The sequence below is a fragment of the Colletotrichum acutatum genome (assembly GCF_030867785.1).
Source record: "Colletotrichum acutatum strain CBS 112980 chromosome Unknown BDZ83scaffold_207, whole genome shotgun sequence".
Classification (NCBI taxonomy): domain Eukaryota; kingdom Fungi; phylum Ascomycota; class Sordariomycetes; order Glomerellales; family Glomerellaceae; genus Colletotrichum; species Colletotrichum acutatum.
Genome location: NW_026849201.1, coordinates 27677 through 53099, shown reverse-complemented (window position 1 = coordinate 53099; position 25423 = coordinate 27677). Strand labels below are relative to the sequence as shown.

Genomic DNA, 25423 nt, shown 5'->3' with positions numbered 1-25423 from the left:
ACGGCCATCATCCACTTCACGCGCAACTGGAGGCTGCCGGCGGACTCAACCAGCTTCGTCATCAAAGGTGACACTGTCCGAGCAAAGGACCACGTCAAAGTATTGGGAGTGATGATGGACACGAAACTCCGTTTCGAAAAGCACATCGCAGACGCGACGACAAAAGGGCTGGAGGCCGTGCTGGGGCTCAAACGGCTCAAAGGCCTGTCTCCGGCGACGGCCAGACAGCTTTTCGTGGCGGCCGTAGCACCGACGATGGACTACGCGTCGAACGTCTGGAGGTACAGGTGTCGAGCAGCGCAGATGAGGGTGATCAACCGAGTGCAGAGGATTGGCGCCCAAGCGATCGTGGGAACCTTCAACACGGTGGCCACGGCGGTCGCTGAAGCGGAGGCAAGCATACAATCGGCGCAAGAGAGGTACGACAGAAAATCAACGACATTCTGGGTACGGCTGCGAAGCCTTCCCAAGACCCATCCGCTTCGACGTCTGCGGGCGGTGGCCTTTAGACGGTTTCCGTCACCCTTCCAGTTGATGGCGGAGGCCTATCGCGACCTACCCCTTGACAAGCTGGAGACTATCGAAGGGTATTCGATCGCTCCTTGGGAACGTCGTATTGATACAGTAGTCGACGACGACACGGTCAAGGCCTCTGAGGCAATCCGGTCTGGATGGGCAGTGAGGATAGCGACAGGGAGCTCAGCAAGGAACGAGGTTGTGGGCTTTGGAACGGCGACGACGCTGCCCGCATCTTTCAGAGGGGGCGGTGGCGTCGTGACGGCCTCGCGTACGTTCGGTCAGAGAACGGAGCAGAACCCGTATGTAGCAGAGCTAGCGGCACTGGCAGAAGCGGTCAAGTCTCTCCCAGAGAGACTCGAGTACCGGGCCATCCACGTCTTCACCCGCAACAAAGCGGCAGTGTTGGTGATGCACAACCCGCGGCAGCAGTCAGGCCAACAAGAGATCCGACAACTATATGCCAGCGTGCAAGCTCTGCAGAGACGAGGCAACAGAGTCACTCTCTTCTGGCTTCCATCATCGATAGAGTCAGACCTGGCGCAAGCGGCCAAAGCAGCAGCAAAGGAAAGTACCCAAGTAAACAAGACACCACAAAAACGGCCGGCCAGAGCCTACTCGACGGCACTTAGGATCGCTTTACAGAGCGTGCGACAGAAGCACGGAGCCTTGCCCGACAACGTAGGAGCATATTCGAAGAAGATCGACATAGCCCTGCCGGGAAACCACACACGCAAGCTGTATGACGGACTGGCCTGGAAAGAAGCCAGCATTCTAGCGCAACTACGCACCGGAATGGCAAGGCTGAACTGGTACCTCTACCAGATCGGCGCAACCGCCGCGGCGCTATGCGCTTGCGGGCAATCTGCAGAAACGGTAGAGCATTTTCTCTTTCGATGCACACAGTGGACGGCACAGCGGACTCGGATGCTCCAACAGACGGAAACGCGGAGAGGAAATCTGTCATACTTCCTGGGAGGAAAGCGCGCGTCCGACCCTAAGGATTGGTCGCCAAGCGTAGACGTTGTCAAAGAGACGATCAAGTTCGCCATGAGCACGGAGAGGCTAGATGCACAGATCAGCCAGCAGCGAAACCACACGCAACTAACATCATCAAATTAACCGGAGACACCCCCACGCATCCTCGTGCCATCGACAGCAGGACTAGCTTCGGCCGCCGACGATAGGACGTCGAACACTTTGAGAAACAACTCCGAGATGGCCTGCTACTAACCCCACGAGCAACCGCAGCATCGACATGCAAAACTAAAAAAGACACATACGGAGACGAACAAGACTTGTATGGGCTTCTGGGAGGCAAGGATATGAACGAATGTGGAGAATATGTAGATAATCATGCGAGCCCTAAACAGCTTAGCCGGGGCGTAATAAACTATGTATGTATGTATATGGCATATGCATAGCGCATGACAACTTTGTTCCTGTGACTACGTTTTGACTTCATTAACTTGCCCACCCTAGTGACAGCTTGGTAAGTATCATGTACATCTACTACAATAAGCCGGCTAGCAAACTCCGCACTTCATCTTCCGTGAGCCCCTTCAGCCCCAATAAGTTGTTTTCCCAATGGCTTGAGAAATCGCAGTTGAAGTCACTCGTAAAAGATCCACAAAGACAGAAACCTAACATCGCAGCATTGATGTCGGCCTGAGGTCCCTTTTCCATCTCAACAAGGCCCTGCCGCCATATCTCTTCCGTAGTCATGATAGCCGTCTCCCAAGCCTTACCACCAATCTCTTTGGCAAATTCGATTAGCTGATTTCGGGTAAGCGTCGCCGATTGCACGTATACAAATCGGTTTCTGGCTGATGATGAATGACACCTAACACGGTCGAAGCGATATCTTCGAGGGTTGTTGCGCTGAAAGAAACATTGCCACCATTGTACAATGTTGCAGTGTGCCTTTTCAGATCCAAGATAATCCCCATCTGGAGACCCCAGTCAAGAAAGAGCCCATTGGGAATGCAAGTAAACGTAAATTGTGGATTCGTCTCTAAAATCTGCAGGAGATATCGTCGTGTTGCAACCTTGGGTTCGCGAACAGGCAGCTGCGCAAAGAGAGCGTTGGCAGAGTCCATTCCAAACTCTGCCGGGATGAATCTCTTCACCTCAGATGCGACTGAGGCATCTACCAGGGATTTCTGGATGCATATGGCTAGTGTGGCAACGCATGATATGACAACGTCTATTTCAAGGAGAGCAGGCTGGAGAGAGTCGGACGAGGTGAGGTCGACTACTTTGACGATGAGACTTGGGTGCGATGGCAAAGCAGAAGCATTACCGCCAGGTCGAGACAGTGCTGTGACGATGAACCCAGCGTTGAGAAGGGATTTGAGAATCGGTCGTCCGAGGTTGCCAGCTGCACCGGCAATGGCAATGTGGAAAGATGACGTTTTCAGGTTGATTTTTTTTTAAAATCTCTTTTAAATCTACCATGGTCAGTCGAATAGCCAAAATTACACCGAGACTCCTGGCTTGTTTATAGAACGTTGGCACTCTACTATGAATAGTCAGAGCTTCGCGACGAACACTACTGCCACTCTCTTGTTGCATCGTCAACATCACACTTGTCTCTTCGTGCTTCCAATGGAATGCAGGATGGCTTCCGAGGTGGGTCCGGATGTGGATACGATATCGGTTCCGTTCATCGGCTCCGGTGATCAGTGCCGAACATTCGGTTACGAAATATCTCAGCGAATGGGCGATCTTCTAGGTTGCGAATCGAATGGCCCTCGGACGTTGGGGATCAGGAGCCGATTTTTACCGTGCCAGTAATCCAACGTGTCAAGAAGAAAATTCTGCTTTCCGCATGGTGATTGCATATATCTTGATGATGTAAAACCATGCCACTGCCGACCTTCATGGAAGTCTCCTGCTACGGGCGTGCCGACGAAAATGACTGCAGATGGAGTGCTGCTATGTTGTCTACTGGGTAACTATTTGAATAGTATTAATCCATTTAACATTTAAGAAGTAGCTTATTGAAGTCCATTAACGGTCGTCTACGTCGCATGTCACAATCCTCCACCAGTTCAGCATCCACAATCTTTCCTCATATCCTTTGGGGTATAGTTGATCAAAAGAATGAACATGGGCTACAACCCATTGATATCAACTTGCAACCTGAGCTGCGCCTTCGCCTCCAACCGATGCACAGATTTTCACAACTCTGCCTCCTTCTTTTTCCTGAATTTTGTCGTATAATGTAGATTTAAATATTCATGTAAGCAGCCATACCACCAAAGAGGGCAGCAGCGCCGACAGCAGCGGTGCGCATGGGGCCAGCCTGAGTGCTGGAGGAGGTGGTGCGGACACCACCACCGTTGTTGGCACCAGTCTCAGTGGCAAGCGGGGCAGTTGAAGTGGGGCCGGTGATGCCGCTGGTGAAGGGGTTACTGCCGTCGGTAGCAGTGCCAGCGCCAGTGTATGCGGGGGCGCGGGTGGAAGCCGTGGTATCGGGCTCCACGGAAGTGTTGTTGGGGTTCAAGACGCTGAGGATGGTCAGTAAGGGTAATACGAGCGAGCATGACTTGCACGACTTACTTGTCAATGACGTGAACGACACCGTTGGCCACAAGAACGTTGGGGATGAGAACCTCTGCCTCGTTGACGTAGACAGTCTCGTTGATGACACGAACTGTGACGTTTCCACCGTTGAGAGTAGTCAGTGAGGTATTGGTGATATCGGGGCTGTACAAGACGGCGCCGGCAACAACGTGGTACTGGAGAATGCTGGGCAGGGCGGCGGTCAAGTTAGCAGTGAGGTTACCGATGGAGCGGAAGGCCTCGTTGTTGGGGATGAAGATGGTCAGATCCTTTGCGGCGGCGAGAGTAGGGCCAACATTTGCAGCCTGGACAGCACCCAGAGCAGCAGTGAGGTTGGCAGCGCGAAGGGTGTCAGGAATCGGCTGGGGAACGCTCAGGACCTTGTCTATGATATGGATGGTACCAGCGGTGAAGTTGACATTGCCGGCCGTGACGGTCGAGTTTTCTCTTAAGGCAGAGTAGAAAGTGACGTTGCCATCAACAGTCTGGGCCTGAACGCGCTGACCGCCGGTAATGTTGGTGTAAGTCTCGTTGGAGAGCAGCGTGGGGATGAATTGCGGCTCTTCGGTGAACTGAGAGGCGTAGTAGGTGCCGTTCAGGACGTGATACTGAAGAATCGCGGCGACGAGGCCGGGATTAGTCGCAGCACCTTGGGCACCGGGGCTTGCAAGGAATGCCTCGAGGGCGGCATTGCTAGGTGCCAGGATCGTGATGTTCTGTGCTTGGGAAAGGGCTTCGACCAGAGCCGGCTGGGTGCCGAGGAGTGCTGTGAGACGTTATAGGGCCAAGTTCGAGTAGGACTGATAATGGGGAGATGGATCGCTTACCTGTGAGAGACGACAAGCTAGAGTTCTGAGAAGCTAGAGCGGCCGTCAAGCTTTGTTGACTCTGGGCGAGCACAGTGCTGGCCAAAGCCAGAGGCAGAATGTTCTTGACCTGCATGGTATCTGTTTGGCGTGCGGGAAGATGATACTATTGGGTCGAATGGATTGGGTATCAAGGCCACAAGTATTTCAAACTGCTCGGGACTGAAGTACAGAAACATGCTGGTGGAGGTGGCAGCATTTAAGGTAATGCGAAAGCTCCTCTTCGGGAGTTTGCACGAATCATGCCAAACACCTTGGTGAGCTCAGCCCACGAATGATCAAACCAATCGCGTCGTCGTAGGCTACCAGATTGAGCCAAATCAAGCTTGTTGCCCAGGCTGGGTGAAGAAACTAGCAGGCCTGCAGGGCTTCTTGTCCCCCGACAAGGGTCTTGGTCGACATCACGACCGCGCCAGGGACTGGGACTTTGGACTGGACCGGGGCAGACACGCAGACCAGGGGGTGGAGAAGCCTCCTTAGCTCGCGAAAGGGCACGACGCTGGCAGAGGACCAATGAGCTGTTCAATAGGATCGCCAGCTGGGTGCCAAGTCGATCGTGAAGTCGTTTTGGGCCGGCGTATACGCCAGGGGGGGGATTTGCACTGGCCCAGCAATGATCGAGGCCCGACATCATGGCAAGGCAATGGTCAACTTTGGCCAGCTCCTGTACGTAAAAGCTCTTGTGAAGCCCGCCAGCACCTTCGTTCTCTTGCATACAAGTCCCAAGCCCCTTTCAAGAGCCATCGGTAGCAGCTGCAGTCCTAGACTGCTAGCTATGCTTGTGCTAGACGAACCCCGTGATGGTGATTGAGAGACAACTCCCGTCCGAACATGCGATTCCGAGTCCCGTTGCGGTCAGATTAGCGTTCTGCCGACTGATTTCACGAAGCTTACTAGACAATGAGGAACGCCAGGGAACCGCCTGGCTGCGAGAAGCTTGGGGTATTCGAGTCTGGGACGCCATTGACAGCATGTCGTGTCTTGGAAGTTGCGTAAGCCTGCGCCCGACTGGCGCAGCTTGGGTGAGGGGGAATACAGAAAAAAGTCGATGTCGTCAGGATAGACCGCTTAGCGCCTTTGAAGACGGGAGAGACTCCGATGGCGCCGAACAACGAGCCGTGCAATGCTGGATGGTATTCCTGGTTGGCATGCGTGCCGGCGGGCTGGCAACATGCCAATCCTTGTTCTTACCTAGTCATAACTACCTTAAACATAGAGTGTATCCGCAAGAACCGCGCGAAACCGAGCCTATAGATGTTCAAGGCCATCGCTCTTTTACTCGTCCTATACTTTGGCTTATCGTTACCGTAATCTGCCATTGAACCTAGACTGGGATCATCAAACGACATGTTTTCATCGACAACGCCTAGCTACTACGAGTGTTGTCAAGCCGAGACGAAACTCGAATGAGATGGGGGAGAGATGTTCAGGTTCGTGTAGCATTGCAGCCGCTTTCCCCGCAATACCCAGAAGGATAATCGACCCCAATGCAGGGCCAGTCGGGCCATTCCCATTTTCCCCTTGGCTTCGCCCTAAGTAGTGTCTCGTCTCCATGGTGTGCCAGGTGTTGGCAAGGTGTTCCGGTTAGACCCAAAATCCATCGAGACACGTATCCGCGATCGGTTTAGTGCCATGGGGGAAGCGTGGCCAAGCAAGCGGACATGGGGGAAGCTCCTTGGAACCCAAGAGCTCTAAAGGCCGGCTGTGCCGACTCCATCGTATTGCGTTATAGCCATTGACGATAGTATCATCAAAACGGTGCGTCATCGATTCACTTGACAGATCGCAACTTTGGCGCTTATTCCATAAAGTGCGCCATTGGCGCATTCCTCTCCCTGGGAACCGTTGCTTGGCAGTTGCACTTTCTCCCGCCATGCCCTTGTCCATTCATCCAGGGTGCAATAGAGTTGAATCCGTTGAGGCCTCCGCTGGTGTCTAGATGAACCACTTCTCGGCGATTGTTTCCCGACTGTCCATCAAGTTGCAAGCGAGGGGCGCATGCTGGCGCGTTTCGAGTTCGGGAACTTGTCAAGTCTGGGCATCGCCACGATGTTGTTCACCATCGGAAGAAGCGCGAGGGGTCGTGGGGAAAATATTGGGTATCTCTTCGTAAAGCCGAATCAGGACAGTCGGTCTCTCCCGTCATCCTCCGCGAGCTTGGCGAGGCTCCGCGTGCACCGCCGACACCTCTCCGCCATGTGCATTCGTAGCTGCGCCCGAATTCTGCTTTGCGAAAGCAAAGCATGCCACCCGAAGCAGGAAAACAACAAGAGGATGCTCTAGAGTTAACCCAATGCTGGGCCAAATACGTCGTCGCCTTCCGTAACCTTTCGTCGCTTGGCATCCCGCGCCTCGTTTCCGCCAAGTCCTCCACCATTACCGCCGAACACAGACCCGTCACCTTCACCTTTCGGTATCCGCGTCTCTTTCTGCGAAGCCAACTCTCGTCGAGCCTTTTGCAGGGCCACAAGATCTGCGCGGTCGGGGTCTCTGCACCTTTTCAGCTTTCGAATCAGAGGTTTAATCACCTTCGTCGCCTCGACCTATCTCATTGTCAGTCTCGCCGCCATTTAAGTAGAGCGACTTTTGAACTCAGCATACAGTTCCCCAATACTCGTCCAATCTCTCGGGCGGCTCGGTCGCTAGCAGCTCTCTACACGCCTCGATGGTTCCCATAACCTTATCCCGTATGTCGTGTCGAGCGAGGTCTGTCTCGCCTTCGTTCGAGGTGCCGTTTTGAGCGGGTCCAAAGGCGCTTTGGACGAGTTTCTCGGCCAGACCTCGATCAGCTAAAGAAAGTGCGGCAAGCATGATCTGGCTCGGAGTGTAGTGAAAGTACGCGTCTGTGACGAGAGAGCTAAACTTGAGGAAAGCGCGGGCACGAAAGTGAGCGGCATCGATTCGACTTTTCTGTACGTTTCGTAAGAAGAGTGTCAAAAAGTGCAGCGTTAGTACGTGAGATTCACAACGCACCTCGAGGTCGGCATGACGCCGAAGTTCCAGAATCGCTCCTTCCAACGCGCGGAATGGGTGCCTAACGTCGAAGGCAAACCGAACTCCTTGACACAGCAAGAACTCTCCTGCGAGAATCTCCTCCTCAGTTGTGTTGGGAAACTTATCAGCCAGCTTAGCCAGGCGGGTGTACAATCCCTCAGCCTTGCTACCGAAGAACAGACAGGTCTTGAGGATATCCTGAGGTGGATACGTCATGATGGAGTTGGTGACGTAGAATCGACGGAGGAAAACGGTCGCAGTCGCTCTAACCTCTGTTGGGAGTCCACAGAAGTCCGCAGCGCGAATCAACTCCACGGTGAAGAACGTGAGCAGTTGTGTCTCTTCAGGAGGTGTCAAGAACTCTGGCATCGACTCGGCCGCATCGAGGTCCACGCGTTTCGTTTCCAAAAGGCGACTAGTAATATTGGTCTTCGCCAGAGAATTAGTCTGGTCTCGCAATTCCGCTAGTTTGGCCGGGGAGAACGACCACAGTCGATACTGTGTCGAAAGTCGGTATCGCGCATCTTCGTTTGCCATCGCGGCAAGCTGGCAGGTTGCGAGCAATCGATTGAGGGTACTTTCGACTGTGGTCGCGAGACGAACGAGGCGTATGTTGGCGCGGTGCAGACGGTGCGATCGTTACGCAGGAGAGTTGGTGAGGGGAGGTGCTGTCGTCTTCTGTCCATCAACAGAGGGGAGAGTTGGTTGATTGATCCAACATCACAACCCTCAAATCAAACCGTGGGAAAGAGAGCCTGCCTGGAATGGAATGGAAGAAAGCCTAGCGACCTTATCGATGCTGGCCGATAAGCTGAGCTGTCCTGCTCCGGCACATCAGGCGGGCACATAGGACCTGCTCACCTCAGGCACGAGACAGCTCGGGCCACAGCCAGCCCACGTGATGTGGCGCAGTAATTCTCCGCCCATGCAGGGCAGGACGTGGCTGGTGAGGGAAGGTAGCTAGCTCCTACATATTGCCCCAATATCGTGAAATAACCTACCTGAACTTTGAGGAAGGCAGCCATAGGTAGTATGTGGGTAGGTATCCACTGGGATAATTACCTTCAACACGGATATGAACACGGTGAAGCCACGATCCCTCGTCGATTTAGGAAGTCTTCTTCTTCCTCGATGTCACAAATCAGTCTTGCCTTAGGGGGTCGCCGCCTACTTCGAACATTCCGTTCTGATCCTCTAAAACGTGGCATAGTCACGTTGATATGTTGTTCTATGACCGTGGTACTCAAAGTTGGGCTCTGAGATACTGCCTCACGTAGCGAATCATGCCGAAAGGCTAGGAGCAAAGGTCTCTCATGACACGAACTTTGACAATCTTGCTTGGCAACAGCCAGGGAAACAGAATCCATGCTTACTCAGTATCTGGAGAATCGAACCCGGTCATCTCTAATCAATACATTCTTCTTAGAAGCTACGCGATGAGGGAACCAACGATTGCGATCCCAGCCCACGGATATTAACACGCCCAAACGCCCTGCTCCTGTCGGGAGCCCCTATACCCCGTCACGGAATGAACAGTCTATTGATGCATTGAGACCCGAAACAACAAAAATATCGCACATCGCTACGCCCGCCCACTGCCATCTTTGGCAGAAGAATCTCGAAAAGCGGTGTATATCTAGTACCCAACCTCCCGCTTAGCGGGTACCGGGGGCGCCGGCTTCTTGGCTCGGCTCGGGGGAGGAGGCGGAGGTGCTTTCTTGGCTTGCAGGTTGCTTGTGCTCCGAGTCAAGCTGCTTCCCATGCTGGTGGCCGGACTGGCACTGCGATCATTCCATTCCGGGCTGCCGCTACCGCTTATCGTCGTGTGATCATCGTCAGCAAACACATCGCTAGCCATCGGTCTACCGGTAGGCCTCAGATTCCCACGCAAAGATCCAATGTGAGAAACGGCAGGCACTGGCGGGGTAGCAGCCATGGATCGTCGGTCGGTCGCAGCTGGCCCTTGGAACGTCTGAGACCTACTAATAGACGGCCTCGGGGTTGTGTCGGCCGACGCGCCGAACTTTACCTCTGATCGTTGGGAGCGGATGGGCATGCGGACGGGCATCGGTTCTGGTTCCTCCTCAACGTGGTTGTTGCGAGCCGAATAATCGTTGAACGAGCGGGCCGTGTTGGACCGCCCGCGACCGCCGTTCCCATAACGGCGATCGGTTGGCGAGGGAGGCGCATTGCCGCCCGCCCAATTCTGACGCAGACGGCGAAGCTCCTCGGCGCAGCGTTCGTGGTAGTTCAACTCGGCGTCGAGCAAGCCAGTCAGGTCGCGAACATTGTCCGTCTCTGCATCTTTGATATCGGACATGCGTCGCATGACGTCTTCGCCAGCTTCCTCATACTTTGCGCGGGCAGTACGGAGCTCTTCCTCGAGACGGAAATCTTCGCGCTTCGTCTTCTGCATTTTGCTGATTGCTGCATCGTAGGCCAATCGGCGCGACTCGAGCTTCTTCCGTGCGGCCTGGCGGAGAGTGTGTCAGATGGGATGGGCTGAAACCACGTATGGACGAGCCACGACGTCGGTACGTACCTGATACTCTTTCATCATTGCCAGAGATCTTTCGACCGAGACAAGCCAGTTATCGGTAACTTCTGAGGCATAGCTTTCCTGGATACCTGCTAGACGTTCGTTGGTTCGACCGAGAGCTGTGGATTGCATGATTAGCAGTGCTTCGCATAATAGAGCATAGTATCCGAGATCGATCAACTCACAGAGCAGACAGGCTCCAAATTCGGAGTCGGGCTCGAATTCCTCGCCGTGGGAAATCATCATGCGCCCGACAAAAGCGATTGGGAGGCCCTTCTCCTTGTCGTCGAAGGCCTCACCACGACGGGCAACCCATTTGACGTAGGTGTTTGTGGATTTTTGAAGTCGTTCCATTCCTAGCGCAAAACAATATTAATGCCTCGTTGAGTAAAAGCGGCTGTGATTGTAGAGGCCCGGCATACCGTCGTATCGCAATTGCATCTCCATTTCCAAGTTTTTGAATTCGTCCGTCTGTCCGGTCTTGGACTCGGATCCCATCTTTTCGCCGGCCCATTGGAAGGCGCGGTCGAATTTCTTGGTGAAGTTCATGTTGGCGGTAATGATATGGTAGGCTGGGAAGAACCGTCGAAAAGCTCTGCGAGAGTGGGAGGTGTCGGTTGAAGGAGGGGATAGGATACTCGACGGTCGACGGGGTGATTAGGATGACAAGTTGAAGGTAGGTTCGGTCGATGCCAGCATTCAACGGATTGGTGTAGAGAAAGGACGACGAATGGGAGAAGTTGGCAGAAGTCGTTGCGAGAATCGTTCAGGTGCGAGATGTGTTGAGCGAACGAGCGAGTGAGTGGTGGATGACGAAAGACGGAGGATGGGTTGATTTGAGGAGATGAGCGCAAGACGAGGTCTTGGGAGCAGATGTAGAGAGAAAGAGAGAGATGGAAAGGGAGCAGTGGCAAAAGATATCACACACGGTTGATAATGCAAGGAGCAGGGATGGAGAGATGTGCCGTCAAGCGGAAGAAGCAGGTGAAGAAGGAGGACCGTGGAAGGGGTGGAAGGGGGTGTGTGGAGGGAGCTGTATCCGTACGGATATTGGTGGAGGGATAAGGTAGGCAAGGAGTATGGTGGAAGAAGAAGAAGATGATCTCACAAAACGGGACGAGGACCTGGAGGAGGAACCTGACGGTGGAATCGATGTATGGATCGATAGTCTCCGTACGGTTTGATGTACGGGGTAATTCACCGTTCCATGGACGTACCTTGAACACTTGTGGTCACAGTTCAGTTCGGTACCTTACACACGTAGCGACACCAACTTGACGACAACTAAGAGGCAGGTGCGGGCTATGCAGAAGGTTAATTGGCAGTGTCGCAGGAATACTGTGTAGATTCAGAGGCAGTAGCACGTCGAGGCAAGGTAAGGTATCCATCCGTGGCAGGAAATCCGTAACTGTCCTGATGTGCGTCTCAATGCTCTGGTGGAGCGTCACGGTGGTACCTTCGTACCTATGTGCGTGTGTGGTGGGCGGTTTTACTGAGGTGGTCTTGTTCTTCTGAACTTCTGTTGCGGGAGGTGGGTTTTGGAGGCGAGCTAAGGCGTGAGCTAAGGCATGCAGGTACGTATCGAGTGGGGTGGTTGGGTGTCACTCCCCGGGAGGGAAGGGAAGGTCTGGAAAGCTTGGGGGAGGGAAAGGGACCACTGGCATGTCGAGAGACTGGACGTCACGGCAAGGTCGGTCTTCAACCTTCAACCAGAGGTAAAGGGACACGTCCGTATTCTAATTCAGAGTTTTGACAACGTATCTCAGTTTTGTTCGGTACAGATACCTCTGAAATTCGAGGCTTTCGTGAACAAGCGGTTATTTCAGACCACAGCACCTACCTTACCTACCGTATGTTGAGGCCCCCGTTCTTTCCTGTGCCATGGCTAAGCTAGCACCCGAGTGCACTTATTTTTTTTCTTTCTTCATTCGCACGGGGAAACAGCACATTGCCACGACTACTTAGTATGTATCCGTATACCAATTATTCGTTTCCCAGTTGTTCAGTCCCATTTCCATTCAGCCATGCATGCTCCGAACGTTTCTTGCGACTAGGAATCTGGGACACGAAAAAACATGGTAAACCGCCGGGGATTCTGGTTGCAAGGGTGGACCAGAAAATCGAAATGGAAGGGACCACACTCAACCGCCGAGGGGCGAGGGGGTCGGGTGGGAAGTGGCCCCACTATCTCAGGTTCGAGAATGGAAAGAGATTGGAGGCGGGGTATCATCCATACGTACCTTCCAGGTGCTGCGGACACAGGAAACCACTTCAGGTTGGGAAGGCTAGGCACGGTATTTTTACATCCAAGGAAACGTGCATTTGAGATGTACTTACCTGTTGACAATGCTTCCATCACTGGCCGCGTAGAGGAAGGCAATGGCTTCGCCTGAGTACGGTTTTCTTCACATCGAGTATGGAAAGTGTTTTCTCGCTTCTGCAACAGCCATGCTGGATTAGGACAGAACCCAGTAAGGTAGCACGAGCAGTCGAGTAGGTACCTAAGGTAAAGCAGGGCCTGGATCGTGGCAGGTGCATTCACTAATGCACACCCCGTCTTCGAACCACAGGCTTGCAAGTTTTCTCGGCGGTTTGTTGGCTGTTGGAGACTTGGAGATGGCGTTGGCCACCGCCAGGCTGGTTGGCAGCTGCAACCCGCACCGTCGAATCTGCAGTTCTGTACCAATATGTCCCAATCCCATTCATGTTGCACCCTAGCGATGGAACCTGGCGGGGAGAGCGATTGCAGCCGGCTGCAGTGCTGCACGAGGTGGCGGAGGCAATTATGATTTATCCGTATGGATGCTTATGAGAGTCTACCTAACTTGTTGGACGGTGTAATCAAAGTGTCTTTCTGCTCCGTAATAGTCCCCCTAACCCAAGTCCCAGACAGTAGACTCCCAGAGCCATTGAGTTGATATGAAGGGAGTCGAGGGGGGTCCAATGTGGAGAGGTCTCGAATTGCGTGTCACTGTCAGCAACTTGGCCAGTGGAGGCATCAAATCCGAGGGAGGAGGGGCTAGCAACTAGGTACCTGCCCTACCTTGCGTACTTACGTGCTTACCTTTACGTGCTTGTCTTCCTCTAGATACGTAGCAGAGGTGCCAGACATTCGAAAAGGTATGTACAACACATAAGGTACGGACAATGGAAGTCCCTTTCTCAACGTAAGATACCTAGGTAGGAAATATAGAAGGTACTCGCCTCACTGTCAACTCTAGACAACCTGTGAAAGAGCATGACTAGAGGCAGGTACAGCCCTTTTTACGGGTATCGTCCTTCCTGCCGGTTCCGGGTTCGCTCAGCCCAATTGCTTCCCGAGACAACGTCACAGTATCGGGGGCAGGCAAGAACGATCCATTGTGAACGCGAGGCAGGAGCAAAAGGGCCTGGACCGGGCAAGCCACGTGCCTCAACCTGGCAGCATCCAATCTTGCCACTCCCGTCTCTGGAATTGTTTGTCAACGACTCGGACTTGGTGTCAACCAAGATGCAAGATGCAATATTGCCTGCGAAATTCCCTATCTGATGAATTTTTCCGTCCCCTCATCGGCCAAGGAAGCGCCCATATTGCCAGATGAACCCAGTCACACCACCCATTCGACATTCCAGGCGACAATTGCCATTGGCTAACCCATCGAGCCTGCTGCAATCGACTATCCAACCTGCAAAGTACAGTAGGGTATTCGACCTCAGAAGCCTCCCCGGAGCGCCCCAGGGACAACGCCAACGAATTATAAGCGTCCAAGCCGCCCTTCTTGATTCCTGCTTCAAGCCTGGGTCGATGCCAGTCGAGACCAAGCCGTTGGGCCAATGGTATCTACAAAAAATGCCATTGCCGTTTCCCGACATGTTTGGTTTCTCCAGACTTTTCTCCAGAGCCCACATCTCCGTCCCTCGTGGGCCGGCACCACTCCTCACAGTCTCACACACTTGCCGTTACAATTGGGGTCTCTTCCGGTCTTTGATGGGCTGCTGCGTCGACCACATTTTCGGCATCGTGTCGCGGGACACGTCGATTCAACACCACTCATACAAATAATGCGCTATCTTGGTATATCCCGCGCTCTTCCGTCAAAAGTCCTGGCGAACCCTAGCGCTGGCTTTTCTTTCGCGCCGCTTGTTGCGTCCGTCCAATCATCCGCCCCCTACGGTTTGAGACCAGTGACCTGTCAGCCAGTCAGTCTCAAGATGTCCCGCAGCCCAGACCATCAGTGAGCTGGGATCCAGGAACACGACCTAGATCTCATCCACACACCGTGCGACCACCCACACGGAGCAATGGCTGTCCCAAATCGAGACGGACGTGGCGGGGTCGTTGGGGACTGGGTGGGACCACACCAGTCTCCTGTTCCTCCCTCAGAGGTCCACTGTCTTCTGCAGGTCCAACTGGCAAACAAGCGGACACATCGGAGGTCTTGTCCGGGCTCAGTGACGGCGGCTTGGGACACACTAGACGGAAGATTGGAATCGGCAGACCAGACAATTCCCGAGCCTCCTAGGTCAAGCTGGAGGCGGCCTGACTTCGGCTCACCATCGCGACTAAAATTCAGCGTGACGCAGCACGCATTGCGGCAGAAACTTGAACGGCCAGCTCTCGCATCCGATACTATCCGCTTCACACTCACTCAACAGTTCCTCAAAGCTCTCTACCATGTACGCAGTATAGTGCCTTATGTCACTCTCGGGAGGTTGATACTGGAACTACCTTACCCGGTACGACTTCATGCACAGGACGGAGTAGCATCATGTCACTCATTTACACATTGAAGACGGCGGGAAAAAAAAAAGGGGGCATTGATTGCTTGAGGATAACTCGACCTCACGTGGTCAACTCTAATAGGTAGGTACCTGCCTTGGTGATCACATCAGCAAAACCAGGCTCTAGCAACGATGAAGCTGTCCCAGCCGCCGCCAGTGGCCCAGACCATTCCACGCCTTCGTAGCCCACGCAGCTACAAGCGCAAGTATCCCTACCTACTCTCGACACGCCGCAGTCTGCCCGGTTGATGTACATCATAAAGTTACCACGGCCTTCAAGTGCGAGCCGAACCCCACACTCTGCCCGTTGGTCATCTCCCGTGCGAATGCGGCTCTGTGGTCTCACGAATGAAAGGACAACGCTCCCAAGACAAAATCGATGACAACAAGTGCATGGCCCAGACAAGCTGCCCTTCTCTTTCTACTCTTGGCTCTTGTGTCGCCTCATTGGATCATTCGGCCGTGCTCAGCGTTGTCGCCTCATGTGAAGGAATGGGCCGACACCAGCCAAGACGCCGTTTCCATGTTGCTTCAAATCGCCTACGCCGACCATCCGTCCACGTCTTCCTTTGATTTACACTGGGCCTTGTCCAAACTTTGTTTTCGCCCTAGATCACTTGACACGAGCTGGACAGCTGTCCAAGAGGGGGGTTCCCGGGCTGTCCCGGCTGTCGAAGAGGAAATTGCCCACAACCCAAGCCATATGCTTTATGCGTTTTGACGAATCAGTCTCTCACGGTGTTTCTGACCTCGATGACTTAACGTCTTTCAACTCACATTGCCGACGAAGCTCAGTACATTGACGGACAGTAGTGGTTAGACAGCATTACGACTAGCCTACTCACAACTCACAACCACATGCACGAACTATCCCGATCCGATGTCAGATGCCTCGGTGACGAAGCATGTACTCGAAATAGCTCACTGCCCCACTGTGTTTTCATCGTCTTTCGTTGATCGACTTGAAGACCGCGTCGATTGTATGGCTATGAGATGCTCTCTCCGTTTTAACCTATCCGTTCTGATAGCGACCGTTTCAGTCCCGTCACCAATGGTTCCCAGGCACGGGTGATAGATCCCTGGGCTCGCCGTCGACTGGAACTCTGGGGGTGCTTTATCTCATGCATTGCCGCTTAGCGGATCGTCTGTCTGGGACATGTCGCTCTCTGAGCTCGTGTTAGCGCTGCAGATCCCTTAACTCGCAACTTTCAAGCGTTGCCAACGCAATTACCAGCCTGACCTTACCATCGGCGCCCGGCCTCTGTCACCGACGGGACACCCAAACAATGCAGCAACATGGGGCGCCCGTCTGTAGGCCAGTGGGCACTGGGCAGTGACCCAGTGCCAGCGCCAAAGCCAGTCTCCAAGTCTCGGTCATCACGCACTGGGAGAGTCGCTGCATCGCTGAAGCTTCCCGCGACTGCGCCTCAATCTTTCGCCAATTTTGATCCACTGCTGCCGGGATCAAGCCGGCGGTCCGTTAGAGACTCCCATGCCCAATCCTTCTTCATGCTGTTCCATCTGCCCTGCGCTGATGTTTGGAAACTCACGAGTGGCATAACAATCGATCCCCATGACGAGGCCACGGAGGCCCATGCCATTTCGACCTCGGGCGTATCGCAGCACTCACATCTTAGCGCGCCCACCATCCCAAACACGCCACTGACAGCTGCGTCTTTCACTCATCACCTACCTTACCCAGGTACCTAACTATACGATTGCTACGAGCCTATGAAGCCTGCGGCGACAAGATACCTGCAACAAAGGCGGCAGCACTGTGGTAACTTTTGCTGACGAAGGAACCTCCTCCACTACGGTGGCATGACGACATTTTGGCCTTCAGCCCAGTTGCTCGTATCATCAGTCATCCGTCCAACGTCGTATGGGATTCGAGAGCTCGCAAGTTAGAACCTGCACCCCTGATGCTCACAAACAACAACCTTCAGCCTCACCACCAATCATCAAGTCGGACATGACATCACACTCTTTTCCCTCGGCCTTTCTCGACCATTGGATTCACTCTCTAAAATCGAGTCGTGGGGAACAGCTCGACGACTTTCCAAACTACCACGTTTCTCATCCCGAGAGCTTGGTGACAACATGTAGCCCCAAGTCTCTCACCGTCGGCAACGGCGCAAGCATCTACAGAAACGCTCTCCTCCCGGCCATACTTGTTGCGAAACACGAGGTGATTCTGGTTACGTGCTTCTGGGCTCCGTCCGATACCTTGAGTGCCATCAAAGAAACCCTGGAACATCTTGCCGAGCGACGCAGAGAAGCGATCGAGACGTCCGGTCAAGATGCCGTCACCCCATTACGCGTTCGTATCTGTTTTTCGTCGCGTAGCTTCTTCCAGAAGATATTCCATCCGTGGTCGCGAGACGGATACGCGTACCCAACCTCAGCGTGGCCAAAGCTCGGATTGCCCCCAGACAGCATCCTCAGCGCGGCCCGCATCGATCTCACCGTCAAGAGCCTATTTTTCTTACCCTTCAGCGTCATGCATCCAAAGTTTGTCATTGTCGACCGCCAGCGCGCTTGGATGCCCAGCTGTAACGTAAGCTGGGAGACGTGGTTCGAAGGCTGTATTGGGTTCGAGGGTGCAGCCGTTGCTCAACTCGTCAAGTTCTACACTAATGTCTGGGAGCCCGCCGCCGGCGCGCGAGAGATCCCCAACCTCCAAGATGACAGTGGTCGTGAGGCAACCCAGGGGCTAGGTCAAGTCGATCAAGACACTGGCCGAGCTGTTCCATCTCGCAGTCCACCTTCGGACGACGAGACCGCGTATCGACGGCTTAGCCTCGCAAGTCTCCCGCCATGTCCGACTTTGATCTTACCCTCATCTCATCACTGGTACCCCGGCTTCCGCTACGTTCCTGTCTGTCGGCGCACCACCGCTCCTATCACACCCCTCAACGCGGCTCTGCTGTCTTTATTCGCTTGTGCCCGAACCGACATTGATATCGTGACGCCGAATCTGACTTGCCGAGCGGTCGTCGATGCACTACTCGGGGCACTTCGTCGCGGTGTCAGCGTCCGTATCAGGACAAGCAAAAACATGATGCTAATCGAACAACTCGTCACGGCTTGCACAACGACGGAATGGACCCTCAATTCGCTCGTCAAGCGATATGGCCAGGCCTGCGCAGAGTGGAGCCGGAAACGATCGGTAGACGCCGAGTCGCATTTGCAACGGCCAGGTCGCCTCGACGTCTACTACTACCGCCCGAACCTGCAGGCGACGGCGGTGCGGGATCCAGAGGAGCCGGTCGTGTCGCACTTGAAGATGACGCTCGTCGACAGGGAGTTCCTCTTGCTGGGCTCAGGCAATCTGGACCGGGCCAGTTGGTACACGAGTCAGGAACTGGGCATCCTGCTTCATATACCAGACTTTCAGTCCGACATCTGGTCTGAATCTCTCGAGTCCAGGATCGAGGTCCGATTTAGCGGGGAGCCCGGCGACGGGATGATGGACTAGTCAGTCGCGTGTTTGCATACAATGCGTGTGCCTCTGATTCTGCCCCGTCTGTAGATTCCTACTTTAGATACCCGCGCCCTGTATCCGTAATGTTTACTGATTCATGACAAACAGTGCCAAGCGTGTCTCCTCCGTCTCATCTCTAGGACATCATACGTTGGGGATCACTTCGTCTTCACGACGAGCAGTCCAGAGAATGGCCCTGAGGATCTGTCCAACAAACCATTTATCCTCGTACGCCTGTTCATAGTGGCCCAGGGCCGTATAGAACGATCTTCCACCGTCGAACTCTTGACACCACACAAGTGGGTGATCGTCCCCCATGGAACCGCCATTGAAGCTTGTCGGGTCGCCCCGAGCCAGGATATGGAGGTTATCATTGTCCCTGGGATGCGACAGGAAGTTGTACCACTCGTCCGTCCACTGTTTCCGAACGTCCTTGCACGCCTCCGCCAAATGGTTTCCGCCTCCACGACGCATTATGAAATGCCCCGGATCTTCAATCACACAAGTGCCCTCCTCGGGCGGTGGGTGCTGGTCAAAATGCGCGCCGACGAGCTTGCCATACCACTCATCCTCCCTCAATCCCGACGCGGCGGCATGCACCCCTACGAATCCACCGCCCGAGTTCACGTGGCCCTTCAAAGCCGAGAGTTGTTCGACATTGAGGAATGCACCCGTGCAATGAAGGAACACGACGGTCGCGTACGTTGCTAGGGATTGAGGATTGATATAGGCTTCGGCGTCTTCGCTGGCGTCGACGGTGAAGAGCCCCGTGCGCTCGCCAAGGGCCTTCACGGCAGAGACAGCAGCTGAAATGCAATCGTGTCGATAGCCAGAGGTCTTGCTGAAGGCCAAAACACGGAAAGGCTCTCTCGTCGGCTTCGAGGTGGGCGTCATTGCTGGCGGAGGTGACTGGTTTCGTCTGAGGAGGGTCGTGATGATATGGTGGGGTGTGGTTTGGCGGGGTCAGTGGAGTCTTTTCCTGCTGACGTTTCTTAGCCCTCAACGTTCTCGACTTTTCTCAATCACCGGCTGTGTGTTCTAGTGGTCATGATTTCTCGTTCACATCCATGTGCACAAGATCCCGAGAAGGTCGCAGGTTCGAGCCCTGCCGCGGTCATAGCAACTACTTTTGATTTTTGCTCTTGATGAATGCTGAACTCACCTCAAATTGAGTCTTTCTCGGTATTTTAGCCAGGATCAAAGGTTGGGTGCCTGTATCGTCGATGGAGTCAAGGGCAAAGTAAGTGACTGATGTTAGTAGAATAGGATTATGAGGAATGCGAAATGGAGAGGTTCTTCGGCGATTAACTGACACATAGGAATTTCGACAAGATTTACATATTATTTTGTAGATGCTTATCTTCACGACGTTTGTGTATTTATAATCACCAGACGCGTCCTCCTGACAAATGTCTCGGGATCTGCTCCGGGACTCCTTCCGTCTCCGGATGATGGGTCAACATCTTGTTCACCATAGAGACAAAGTGGGAGTCCACACCGCTGATATCCCTCTCCCTCTTACATTTCCGCAAAGCCGGTTTACTTATGCTGCGCAGGAAGCTGGTTCGCCCACGCCAAGATCAGCCGCGGCGAGCAGGTACTCCATGAAGCCAGCGTTTGTCTCTAGCAGATTCAAGTTATACTGGCTGGGCGTTGGGTAGAAAGGGCAGTCCACCTCATCATTACCAAAGCCAAATTCAACCACGAATCCGTGCATCTTACCGAGCGAGGGGTCCGTAAAGTGGCGCGAGTAGGCGTAGTCATCACTAGAACCCGAAGTCGGGTACAGATACGAGCTCTGCTCAACCTGGTAGTGACGGCCGGTGGCGGCGTCCATGGCGTTACCCATTCGCATCGCCGCGAAGACCTTTTCCGACCAGTCGTTGCTGGGGATGTACTCGCCGTAGACCCCATTGTTGGACGGTGTATCCGGCATCAGACCGCGGACGGCATCGTACGACTCGTTCTTGAAGTTCATGTACGGCTGGCGCAGCTGGTTCTCGTCGCTGCCCCAGTTGTACAAGACAACGCCGATGTAGCTATGGATGTCGAGGAACCACTTGACATTCTTGTGCTGGTCCATCACCCACTTGATGCTCTTCGACTCGGGCTCCGAGAACGCCGCGGCGCCGTGGTACGTCTGTTCAGTCGGGTCTTCCGAAGCGACGTTGGGCCCGACGCTGGGCGCGAAACTCTTGGGGAAGTCAAAGAGAAAGTCGAAATTGCGGTTCAGGTCGATGCCAATGGCCTCCGGATTACCCCCCGAAGCGGCCGGGTTGCGATTCTTACGCCAGCAGCTGTGTGTGGCTTGGTCATACGCCACGCCGTCAGGGTTGCTCAACGGCGTGAAGACAATGCCGGTTGACAAGGCGCGCTTCACGTCATCATTGGTGTACGTCCGGCCGCCATACGTCAACCCTTCGCCGTGCTTGTTCGCGTACAGGAGGTCGGAGATGAAGTAAATGATGTTATCCGATGAGCCGCGCTCGCGGGCATGAATGGCTGCGTTGAAGTACACGTGGTGCGCGTCGCTGCAGTTCCCGCCTTCGCCGCCAATCTTGGCACCGAAGAAGGAGGCATTCTCATACGTCTTGTACGGTGACTCAAAGTACTCAAGGCCATACTCCTTGACCAGGCCCTTGACGGCGCTCTTGATCTCGTTGACGTTGAGGAGGGTGGTGAGGTTCGTGCCGGCGGGTTGAATGCCGAGACCGCGGGGGAGTTTCTTGCCGCCGTCGAAGCGGTCGCCTGTCCCGATGGCAATACCCGTGTTGTTGGAGCTCATGTTTTGGCGGCGGGCGATGCGGCCGCCGGAGGCTTCTCCGGGGAGAAGACAGGCTTCACCCAGAAGGGCGAGCAAGAGAAGAGCGCAGGCTTGTGTGGTCTTCATGATGATGTCGTTCAACACGAGCAAGCGGGCTATAGGTGAAGGATGGCCGTCGATGGAGAGCAGGAGGAGGCCAAGGACGTCGAGTTGCGTCGTCCATGAGAGTGATTGGCGCCGGCATCATATATGACAGAAGTGCCAAGGGGTCATTCTCATTCTCATTTGCCCTGCTCCGCCCGAACCATGCCGTAAGCATACGGCTGCTGCAAAATGACGACCGCGAATACGTTGGTTACCGGGGTCCTGGGGTTGAACTTGGCATCCCCGCCTCGTGGCCTGCAGCCTGTAGCTTGCTTCATGATGGTCCTCTCCGTCGGCGTCCTGCCTCCGCTTCGTATCCAGGAGCTAGCACGAGCGTACTGGCTCGATAGGCTGGGAGATAAGCTCATTGGAGCTTGACAAGTTGATGCCAATCAGTACAAATTCAGGAATTTGAGAGTGAACTGAACAGGGAAGCTGAGAATCAGAGAAGCCACTCTTACACTTAACTTTCTTGTGATGAAGGACTCATCGATCCAGTGCTGCAAAAACTATTTGCCTTCCACCCTCGACCATGGGCAGCAAAGAATCAAATCGCACACTAGGATTGGACGGTTCAGATTGTTCTGCGCCGATTTTCTTTCTGCGCCGGTGGACTCATTAAGTGCCTTTCAAGTCTTGGCAAGGTCCTTTTGCAGAAGACCAAGTCGCGACTCAAGCAAAGAGCTTGTGCTTGGAGTCTTCGACTCTTTGGAGATGGTTGATTCGCTTGGTTCCCACTCATCTGTACGGATCAGTCCCACCAGTACAACCTTGAAATGCGGGTTGTGGATCCGAGACCCGGCTACTTAATATTTTTCGCTGATTCTTTGTATCCGTAGAAACATTAGAGATCCTGGATTGGGACAGGAGCAGGGCCTTGACCTTTGAGTCCCGGGAGCGGAAGGGCCATCACTCGCGGGGGATTTGGGCCCGATCCAGCAGGTCAATGTAACCCCCGGAGATTAGCAGCTCAAGGTGGTCCGCCCTAATGGTGAACTCTGCCCAATCATATCTTGGTTTCGTTCTTCGAGAAGATGGGTTGCTTGGTCTGCCCATGCTCGTGGCGGTCACGGCGGTGTTTTGCCGACTTCTACGAGATAATACGATTCTTAGGGAAACTCGGCGATTCAATCCGGACCGTCAAGACAACAAATGTAGATAAGTCAAGATCCCGGGCGACATTGTGAGGCTGTCGCCTGCCATCCTGAATCTATGTCCAGGACCTAACGTTGCACGTTTCAGTGCTTATCAGGAGTAATGATACTTTCAATTTGCTCAGACCAACTTCAAGATCAAAATATCGTGATCCTGGGAGTAGCGCATTTACCACATGAGCGCGCTAGCTTCACCTAGGCACTTCACAGAGATTAGTAATATCCGACACCACTACATCATCGAAAAGAATGAGATTCCGCGAGCCTGTTTGGCCAACAAAAAAGGCCTCTCCTGCCATCATGTGGTATCTCCTGGTCGCAATTCGATCAGGTCTCACTCATCACACTTAAAATAACGAGGACCTTTTGACATGGTCAAGAAACTTGCGGGTTTTGATCCTTCTCGTAGCGGTGAATGTAGTCGACCATGCATAGTTTCTTCATGACTGTTTAGCTCCCCGAAAGTCCCTCGGCAGTATGAATCCATCTTCTATCGTACTCTGAATAGACAATAATTATTTCGTCTTTAGTCTACACGCACGCCACAGTTCCGCCCCCTCCCGTGTAGAGCCCCTATCACGGCGTCGATGAGTTCCTTTTCTATCGCTTTCTTGCTTCAGTGATGGTAACCCTCTGCTCAATTATCTTTGAGAGAGTTGAACGAACTGCAGCAAGCGACTCGAGAGAAGGTATATTGATAGATTGCCTGACTTGCTATCCGCCTTTCGGGACGGCATGGCACATCATATGCCGAAAAGGGCGCTCTGGTTGATCGGGGCCTAGCTAATTAGTTAGTCCTTGTCCCTGATGATGCTAGATACTATTACTACTACTATTCTCTCTCTCTCTCGAGAGAGAGAGAGAAGGGCTATGGCTCTGCCCACTGGAATTCCACGACATGCATACTGGGATTGCAAGTGGTGTTGATATTCCTAATAAGATCCCGAAACCCACCCTACTTTTAATGCGACCGCGCTTGGCATCGTCGCCATCAACACCCGGTGTGCTGAGGTGACAATATCAGAGCATGACCGGCAATCTCGGCCAGCTCACGAAATTCATTGCTCTCCGTACATAAACAAAGACTGGACCGAGGAGGAGATTGATTCGTAGGACAAAGCCGTAGACCCTAATCAAGGCAGCAGGCGATCTATTTATGCCATCGCATATTGCAGCCGCAGTCAAAGTGTCCTTGCTAGTGGGAAAATCTAGAAAGGCCAAAGATGGGCGGAATGAAACTTGCTGCTTTCTTATTACGATCTGTGACATTCAAAGTGTGTCTGATGGTAGTGCCAATGACAAACGTGCGGCTATGTGCTTCGTGCATGTACCTCCTTAGACCGTTGTCTTACCAAACGGCGTCGTTTCCTTGATCTCAGACGAGGAGCTACTTCAGCATAATGCCAAGATCTTGGCGGCAACACATTTCTCCGCGTGGCTCAGTCTCAAGCTGAGACTTTGATGAAGGACATCTCCATTGCCACCTTGACATGTTCATGGGGGCTAGACTGTTGCTCGTCCACGACCATCGGTGTTCCCTTCGACAGGCTTTTATATCGGCGCCACGCGGCGTAAGGAGAAGGCCGACTGTGATCAAAAGCCTTAGCGAAGTCTTACAGTGTACTAACGAGATCCGATTATTGACTGAACTACGAAGGGCCTTAAATCTCGAGCCAGCCTTAAATTCTATCCATCGCGGAATCAGGCATTTTGAACATCAGAGCCATAACCTGAACGGCTTCGCTTACTGCAGACCTTGTCTGTAATTATGCGTCTTTGGCGATACAGAGGTCGGTCTTTAATCCACTAGCTACTAGTTCGCGATAGAGAATCATCCATTCCCGGCTTTCACAGCTTAGCACATCCATTCAAGATGGGCGCTAGGACTTGGTATCAATACCTTGGCTACGAGAGATCTCACAAGATACTGGAACTCTTGGCAGAGATCTCCTGGTTATCGTAGAAGAAAAGGACTCTTAGGTCATCGTGGAGGATAAAATCAACCTAAGACAGTCCTTCTCAGCAGTGCGGTTTGGGCACTTCCATGGCCAAGAGTGCGGAGTAGGACAACTTGTATTCCTTCCTACCATGAGTACCGTGGATGTGCCTCGGAGGTGAGAGTTTTCCGTCGTATACTTGTACTATACGGATTATATATCGCGTCTAGCGTCGTGTTCCAACCAGATCCCACCTTGGAAACCTGACCAGGCTCATACGACGTCATTGAGAGGGCCTATCAGAGGAGAGCGGCGGGCTTTTGTGAAGTTAGACTTGCGGCGCAGCGCCCCACCCCAGCCGCGATTTCCGACTCAACCGACGTGAATTTCTGTTGGAAAAGCAAAGTCCATTCGCGTCTTCTTTACTTTACTCGAAGTACGCGAAGACGCGACGGGCTGAGCTTGCCTACTGTCCTCGGTGCGATTCAACACCACAAAGTCAATTTGAAATCTCTAGTCTTGACGACTTGCCAATGATAGCTTCCTTCTCAATTCAGCCGATTGTGTACGCTCAACTGCGAATGGCCAGACCCAGCATGGCGCTTTTGCTGCTGCGTCGGTCATGGCCCAGATCTTGCCAAGATTTGACAAGAAATCTAAGGACGTTCTCGAGTTCTGCAATTGGCAGATGAAAAGA

At 53.5% G+C, this 25423-nt stretch overlaps 9 protein-coding genes and 1 non-coding gene across 10 annotated transcripts; 3 read left to right on the top strand and 7 right to left on the bottom strand.

Moving 5' to 3' along the window:
- Positions 1 to 2028: 2028 nt before the first annotated feature.
- Positions 2029 to 3090, bottom strand: BDZ83DRAFT_724557 (oxidoreductase CipA-like protein; the record flags this gene model as incomplete). Its single annotated transcript, XM_060512672.1, is given in 3 exon segments — positions 2029 to 2342; positions 2360 to 2896; positions 3039 to 3090. The coding sequence occupies 3 exon segments, from the start codon at positions 3088 to 3090 to the stop codon at positions 2029 to 2031; spliced, it is 903 nt and encodes a 300-aa protein (XP_060358096.1).
- A 658-nt stretch (positions 3091 to 3748) lies between these two features.
- On the bottom strand, positions 3749 to 5025 carry BDZ83DRAFT_593152 (fasciclin domain-containing protein; the record flags this gene model as incomplete). Its single annotated transcript, XM_060506600.1, has 3 exons — positions 3749 to 4028; positions 4081 to 4849; positions 4911 to 5025. 3 exons carry the CDS (start codon positions 5023 to 5025, stop codon positions 3749 to 3751), a joined length of 1164 nt encoding a protein of 387 aa, XP_060358095.1.
- A 2209-nt stretch (positions 5026 to 7234) lies between these two features.
- BDZ83DRAFT_593161 (cyclin ccl1) lies at positions 7235 to 8480 on the bottom strand (the record flags this gene model as incomplete). The annotated part of the gene is made up of 3 exons (XM_060506601.1): positions 7235 to 7492; positions 7551 to 7859; positions 7923 to 8480. 3 exons carry the CDS (start codon positions 8478 to 8480, stop codon positions 7235 to 7237), a joined length of 1125 nt encoding a protein of 374 aa, XP_060358094.1.
- A 911-nt stretch (positions 8481 to 9391) lies between these two features.
- BDZ83DRAFT_175759 (BAR domain-containing protein) lies at positions 9392 to 11305 on the bottom strand. Its single transcript, XM_060501493.1, has 3 exons — positions 10905 to 11305; positions 10486 to 10838; positions 9392 to 10416 (listed from the first exon to the last, which is right to left on the bottom strand). Exons 1-3 carry the CDS (start codon positions 11029 to 11031, stop codon positions 9580 to 9582), a joined length of 1317 nt encoding a protein of 438 aa, XP_060358093.1. The 5' UTR covers positions 11032 to 11305; the 3' UTR covers positions 9392 to 9579.
- A 1678-nt stretch (positions 11306 to 12983) lies between these two features.
- Positions 12984 to 15232, bottom strand: BDZ83DRAFT_657704 (uncharacterized protein; the record flags this gene model as incomplete). The annotated part of the gene is made up of 6 exons (XM_060510983.1): positions 12984 to 13151; positions 13547 to 13658; positions 14148 to 14302; positions 14741 to 14934; positions 15111 to 15131; positions 15196 to 15232. 6 exons carry the CDS (start codon positions 15230 to 15232, stop codon positions 12984 to 12986), a joined length of 687 nt encoding a protein of 228 aa, XP_060358092.1.
- Positions 15233 to 15557: 325 nt separating this feature from the next.
- BDZ83DRAFT_642800 (uncharacterized protein) lies at positions 15558 to 16449 on the top strand. Its single transcript, XM_060509639.1, has 2 exons — positions 15558 to 15949; positions 16021 to 16449. Exons 1-2 carry the CDS (start codon positions 15623 to 15625, stop codon positions 16054 to 16056), a joined length of 363 nt encoding a protein of 120 aa, XP_060358091.1. The 5' UTR covers positions 15558 to 15622; the 3' UTR covers positions 16057 to 16449.
- A 766-nt stretch (positions 16450 to 17215) lies between these two features.
- Positions 17216 to 18721, top strand: BDZ83DRAFT_593147 (uncharacterized protein; the record flags this gene model as incomplete). Its single annotated transcript, XM_060506598.1, has 1 exon — positions 17216 to 18721. One exon carries the CDS (start codon positions 17216 to 17218, stop codon positions 18719 to 18721), a length of 1506 nt encoding a protein of 501 aa, XP_060358090.1.
- A 75-nt stretch (positions 18722 to 18796) lies between these two features.
- BDZ83DRAFT_175686 (glycosyl hydrolase) lies at positions 18797 to 19946 on the bottom strand. The gene has a single exon (XM_060501492.1). The coding sequence runs from the start codon at positions 19619 to 19621 to the stop codon at positions 18872 to 18874; it is 750 nt and encodes a 249-aa protein (XP_060358089.1). The 5' UTR covers positions 19622 to 19946; the 3' UTR covers positions 18797 to 18871.
- On the top strand, positions 19755 to 19844 carry BDZ83DRAFT_t307. Its single transcript has one exon. It is a non-coding gene; the product is annotated as a tRNA-Val (tRNA).
- Positions 19947 to 20270: 324 nt separating the features above from the next.
- BDZ83DRAFT_593173 (zinc carboxypeptidase) lies at positions 20271 to 21617 on the bottom strand (the record flags this gene model as incomplete). Its single annotated transcript, XM_060506602.1, has 1 exon — positions 20271 to 21617. The coding sequence occupies one exon, from the start codon at positions 21615 to 21617 to the stop codon at positions 20271 to 20273; it is 1347 nt and encodes a 448-aa protein (XP_060358088.1).
- Positions 21618 to 25423: the final 3806 nt, after the last annotated feature.

What these genes read in the sequence shown, in the direction of transcription:
- BDZ83DRAFT_175686 (XM_060501492.1), bottom strand. Translation starts at nt 19,621, where the DNA reads ATGACGCCCACCTCGAAGCCGACGAGAGAGCCTTTCCGTGTTTTGGCC.
- BDZ83DRAFT_175759 (XM_060501493.1), bottom strand. Translation starts at nt 11,031, where the DNA reads ATGAACTTCACCAAGAAATTCGACCGCGCCTTCCAATGGGCCGGCGAA. An exon ending in GATGCAATTGCGATACGACG is followed by an intron (nt 10,839 to 10,904) that starts GTATGCCGGGCC and finishes GTTTTGCGCTAG; the next exon opens with GAATGGAACGACTTCAAAAA. An exon ending in CAATGATGAAAGAGTATCAG is followed by an intron (nt 10,417 to 10,485) that starts GTACGTACCGAC and finishes ACTCTCCGCCAG; the next exon opens with GCCGCACGGAAGAAGCTCGA.
- BDZ83DRAFT_642800 (XM_060509639.1), top strand. Translation starts at nt 15,623, where the DNA reads ATGACAACAAGTGCATGGCCCAGACAAGCTGCCCTTCTCTTTCTACTC. An exon ending in CCCACAACCCAAGCCATATG is followed by an intron (nt 15,950 to 16,020) that starts CTTTATGCGTTT and finishes CTTTCAACTCAC; the next exon opens with ATTGCCGACGAAGCTCAGTA.